This window comes from Juglans regia, chromosome 12 (assembly GCF_001411555.2).
Source record: "Juglans regia cultivar Chandler chromosome 12, Walnut 2.0, whole genome shotgun sequence".
Taxonomy (NCBI): Eukaryota; Viridiplantae; Streptophyta; class Magnoliopsida; order Fagales; family Juglandaceae; genus Juglans; species Juglans regia.
Window position 1 is genome coordinate 24,120,645 of NC_049912.1, and position 5,653 is coordinate 24,126,297.

Genomic DNA, 5,653 nt, shown 5'->3' on the forward strand with positions numbered 1-5,653 from the left:
ACCTCGAGTAGCATCTTTCATATTTGTTCAGAATTGAAAGAAACTTTATGTTTTTTTTAAAAAAATTCTATTCATAACCCTCAAATACTATACACCATTCTTTTTGTTATTTTTTTAAATTTTTTTCTTATCAAATGTATAGTATATGGATGGTAAATAAAAAAAATTCAATTATTTTAAAAAGAATAAAACTAAAAAAAATTTTAAAAATAAAAAAATAAAAGAAATTATGATGTGTGTTACATGAGACTTATGAATATCAAAATTCTTTTTCAAATTTGATAGAATTTTTGGTAAAAGAATTTATTAAAAGAGAGAGAGAAAGTAATAGGGGTGCTACTCGCATAGTGCCCTGCCCCTCGTCCTTAAGGGTGTCAAATCGTGTTAACGTGTCGTGTTCGTGTCGTGTTAAGACATATATATTATACTATATAGGTCAATCCTAACCCTACCCGTTAAGCTTATCGTGTCAAAATCTCAAACCCTAACACGACCCAATAACATAACGGGTCGTGTCGTGTCAACCCGTTTTAACCTATTTATGTAAATAGATTGAAACAAACCCAAAATTAACCTCTTTAATCTAGTTAAGTTTAGCATAATTTTATATAAATGTTAAAATCATAATATCTATAAAAAATATAAAACTAACTACAAGTCCAAAATTATAATCTAAACAATAAAAATATCGAAATTAAAATCATATCAATTTTATTTTTTAGGTATAAGAGTATAATTATAATTTTAACTTTCTTAACGGGTCATAACAGATCATAACGAGTTGTTCCGTTATCAATCCGTTAAGCTGTCGTGTCTTAAAGGGTCAACCCGTTTTGACTCGAATCCGTTAAGAGTAAACCCTAACCCGCTTTTATCGTGTCGTGTTCGTGTTGGGTTAATGGGTCGTGTCACATATTGACACCTCTACTCGCCCCTCACCATGTAGGGGGAGGGTTCTCAATCTCGCCCCGGAAGCCGGGAGTGGGGTTGAAACTATACCCCGTCCCGTCATACCCCCGTTCAACCCAATGATTCACTGAGTCTATAATTTGTTTTAGGTCTATAATTTTTTAAACCTAAATTATAATATAATATAATTATAAATTTTATTTTAAAAAATATAAATTCATTAGAGTTGTATTTTGAATTATTTTGATTTAAGTAAGATAATCTATTAACTTAAATTTAAATTTTTAATAATTTTTATATATTTATATAAATATAAAAATAATATTTTTTATTATAAATTTAGGAGGAAGCGAAATATAGTGTGAGGCAGGATCCTGCTCGAGTAAGGCCGCCACCGCTAGGAATCCTTCATGCAAGGCGGGGTCCCGTCCTCTCACGTGCGATGCGGGATAGCCGGCCCGCTATGCCGGGGCGGGGCGGGTTAGGGGGGCACCCTAGAAAGTAAAGGAGCAGAGTGCAGACGTAATATCGTCCGTACTTTCGTAAGCGAAAACCCTCAGACCACTTTCAAGTCAAATACCATCCCCCGTCTCTCTCTCTCTCTCTCTCTTTTTTGAATTAAATCATTTCATTCACTGCTTCTCAGTCGTCCCAAGTGTGCGCGCCTCTCTCGACCACTTCACCTCCTCCATCGCCCTTGATTTCAACCCCAATCCATCTTTTTTTCCATCCGCTCTCGCTTCTCTCTCTCCCCCTTTTTCTTTGTCTCGAATTCGCACTCCTATTGTCTCCTCCACGCGTACTCAAATGAACAGCCACGCCAATCTTCTTCATCTTCACTGAGTCCTCAGCACGCGGATTGTGGTGTATCAAGATTAATGTAACAGATCGGGATTTTTTGGCTTTGAATTCTGCTGCTTAGAAGATTTCGTTTTTTGTTTTCTCGGTGGTGGGGAGTTTCTGGGTTTGGAGACAGCAATGGTTGCGGAGCCCTGGATTGTGAAGATGGGCAGCCAGGTGAGCTCGAATCTCAAGCACGCGCTACTCCTCGAACCATCCAAGAAGAAGAGTTTAAAAAACAACCAAGTTCCAAATCAAACAATTGGCATCCTTTCCTTCGAAGTCGCCACCGTGATGTCAAAGACCGTTCACCTCCACAAATCCCTTACAGATTCCGAGATCTCCAAGCTCATGACCGAGATCTTGAAATCGGAGGGAGTGTTGAACCTGGTGTCCTCCGACGAGTCCTACCTTCTGGAACTCGCTCTGGGGGAGAAGCTCGACGACTTGAACAGCGTCGCCAGCGTGGTCTCTAGGCTGGGCAAGAAATGCTCCGAGCCGGCCTTGCAAGGGTTCGAGCACGTGTACGGAGACGTTGTGAGTGGGGTTATTGAGGTGAGGGAATTGGGTTTTTTGGTGAGGGATATGGAAGGAATGGTGAGGAAGATGGAGAGGCTCGTGAATGCGACTGCGAACCTGTACAGCGAAATGGAGGTGTTGAATGAGCTGGAGCAGGCGACAAAGAAGTTCCAGCACAATCAGCACGAGGAGAGTAAGCGGACGTTCGAGCAGAAACTGATGTGGCAGAGGCAGGACGTGAGGCATCTCCAGGAGATTTCGCTTTGGAACCTTACGTACGATAAGGTTGTGGAGCTCTTAGCCAGGACAGCGTGCACAATATACTCTAGGATTTGTACAGTGTTTGGAGACCCTGCAATGAAAAAGAAGAACAATCAATGTGGGCCATTCTCGGGACAGATTGATTTGCATCGTCCTCTTCATACGGGTCCGGGCTCGGAACCGTTGAAACGGGTTCTTAGCAGGAGTAATGGGTGCCATTCGGGCAAGAAAAGGGTGACGAGCTTTAATCCTCAAATTGATTCGCGGAGGGGAGAGATATCGCTGTTCCGACCTGAAGATCTTAATTTCCCGTGTGGAACGAGCCCAGGGAGGCTTTTCATGGATTGTCTTAGCTTAAGCAGCTCGGTTTCCAAGTTTGAGGATGATGAAGATGATGCTGTTGATCGCGAGGACCAAAGTAGCCAAGTTTCAGGAGTTTATAGCACTGGTAATCCTGCTTTGAAAAGATCCGAGCACACGAATCACTCTAATCTTCTCAATCGATCCCGAAGTGTTGCATACAAATCCGGTGAGATGCAAAGTGCTCGGTTCGGCGCCAAAAGCCGGTTGACGGTCTATGCTCCTCCCAACACGGTGGGAGGCTCTGCTTTAGCCTTACATTATGCAAATATTATAATTGTCATAGAAAAGTTACTTCGCTACCCCCATCTCGTGGGTGAAGAAGCCAGGGACGATTTGTATCAGATGTTGCCGACGAGCTTAAGAATGTCTCTGAGGACTAATCTCAAGTCATACGAGAATCTTGCAATATATGATGCTCCTCTTGCACATGATTGGAAGGACAACCTTGATGGCATTCTGAAGTGGCTTGCGCCACTTGCTCATAACATGATCAGGTGGCAAAGCGAGCGTAATTTCGAGCAACATCAAATCGTTACGCGGTCAAATGTTCTGCTACTTCAGACACTCTATTTCGCCGACAGGAAGGGCACGGAGGCAGCAATATGCAAGCTTCTAGTGGGGTTAAATTACATATGTCGCTACGAGCATCAGCAAAATGCCTTACTGGACTGTGCCAGCAGTTTTGATTTTGAGGACTGCATGCAATGGCAATTGCAATGTGGAGCTGCTTATCTTCATTGACCACATAATTGGATTTTGAATACATGAAGTGGGTGAGCTTTCGCACATTTGTCTTGGTTCCCGATACTTGTATGAACAGTGAACACACAGATGATAGTTCAACACGATGTGAATATCTGAGCTTTCGCACATTGAAGAAGTATCATGTTGCAAGGTACGTGAATATGAATTTTCAAATACATAGTTCCAATTATTTATGCAACAAAAAAATGTATCATTTTCTTTCTATGTCGAAGTTGTATATATATGTTCGAAGTTGTTTTTCTTTCTCAAAATCCCTGTGCGTTGCTTGCAATTTGTTACTTTTTGCATTGAGTCGGTAAAATATAATGGCAGAGTAAACGACTTGCACCAAGTCTCAATGGTGCCTCTATTAAGAACCATGACATGTTACATGTTAAGATAATCTTGGAATCCTGGCATCCTTACTTATGTTAAAATTGGTAGATCAAACTTTCACTTGGCATGCATAAAGATGGTTCTAGGAACACCTGGAAACCTGAACTTTTTTACCCGGGGCTGACTTACATACTTTGGTATAATCTCTAGTCTCTGCGTGTCCTGTTGTAGCATTTCTAGTGTAAATGCCTTTTGAGGCTGATCTGAGAAACCAAAATTTCTGATGCTGCTAAGAATGCCTTCCCTCCTCCTCTACCACCCGCTAAGAATGATCTTGCTTAGAAACGTTTTACATGATCTCATATCCTTCATGTATTAATTTTGAAGGGGCTCATCTCGAAGGAACGAATCTCTACTTATGCATAGCAAACTCTCCATCAATTTTGGTGTTTAACCTTTTTTTTCCCCCAAATTCTCCTGTGCTAAACGATTGAAAATATTGCCTGCAAAATGGGTTATTTTCTTTTTTGATCTTATACAAAGACAAATTGACAGTGACTCTTCTATATATTATATGAAGGTTAGAAATGATTTGATTCCTAGTGATGTTATTTTAGGACCTGGTATCTAAAATGCTCGACAGCAAAACTAATACTGGTAAGGCAACAAACATGCAAAAATTAAAAATAAAAAAATAAAAAGCAAAAAACAAAAAGACTGTCCATGAAGTATGGTTGAACCTGTGCTCTAAACAAAGGAATTTAGAAATTTAAAGCTTCATCCAACAAGGGAAGGAGGTGTGATCATTTGGGATTAGGCAGGTGGTAGAAGAGGGCATTAACTATGATAATAAAAGAGCCTTCAGTGGTGTTGTTGGATATCAATTAATTTTGAATGTGAAGTCTGCCACAAAGAGAGTGAGAGCCCAGCCTGTTCGTCCCTCATCTGTTTTATATAGCCGCAATTTAGCGGGGGACTACAGGGGACGTCAATTCATACTTAAGATCGTGGTCCGTCGAAGGAAGATGACCGACATTGTCAATAGACAAAACCTCGTAATTGGATTGCATCTTTTAAAAGAATTTAAATAATAGTTACAGTCATGAGTGTTCAAACGTCACACAATCATTTTTAAAAAATGAATAAATACGAGACTCACGAGAAAATAAATTAAATTTTTAGTAATAGATTTTACTATTTTTTAAATTGACTGCACGATGCTTACGCACTCCACGACTGTATGTAGCATTACTATTAAAAGAATCGCGAAAATTTCAAATACCATTCATTCTCAAGGCAGCACACTTGTTTCTTTTCAGCCATAAAAGTCAGATTTGAAAGGTTTGGTGGTGGTGAGTTTGGTGATCTAGCGCGTGTGTTGAAAAGAGCTGTCGAAATGGGTGGCACGTGAGAACCACACGCGGTGATTTTTGTAATACCACAACTTTTCTCTGAACGATTTTCGACCTGTGAATTTGCTCGTGCCGCCCGTCTCTTGGGAGTTGCTGGAAAAATATAGATTTGCCTTTTTTGACTTTGAAAAAAGTAAAATAAAACTAATCAAATCAAACAAGATAAGTGAATGGAGAAATGAGGGAAGGAGAGGGAGGAGGAGGAAGTTGAGGCCTCCTCCCCCTCCCCCTCCGGCGAAAATCAGATATGAAATTCTTAATTTTTTACC

General features: G+C 40.3%; 1 protein-coding gene across 2 annotated transcripts; it reads left to right on the forward strand.

Moving 5' to 3' along the window:
• The first annotated feature begins 1,514 nt into the window (after nt 1–1,514).
• Nucleotides 1,515–5,308, forward strand: LOC108986163 (protein PSK SIMULATOR 1-like). Of its 2 annotated transcripts, XR_004797721.1 has the most exons (2): nt 1,515–3,787; nt 5,292–5,308. XR_004797721.1 is itself a non-coding variant. In XM_018958686.2 (1 exon), exon 1 carries the CDS (start codon nt 1,888–1,890, stop codon nt 3,631–3,633), a length of 1,746 nt encoding a protein of 581 aa, XP_018814231.2. In that variant the 5' UTR covers nt 1,515–1,887; the 3' UTR covers nt 3,634–3,898. The 2 variants fall into 2 exon arrangements, 1 of the variants encoding a protein (XP_018814231.2); XM_018958686.2 differs by lacking the exon at nt 5,292–5,308 and having other exon boundaries at nt 1,515–3,898.
• The last annotated feature ends 345 nt before the right edge of the window (nt 5,309–5,653 follow it).

Coding starts and splice junctions, on each gene's coding strand:
- LOC108986163 (XM_018958686.2), top strand. CDS start 1,888: ATGGTTGCGGAGCCCTGGATTGTGAAGATGGGCAGCCAGGTGAGCTCG.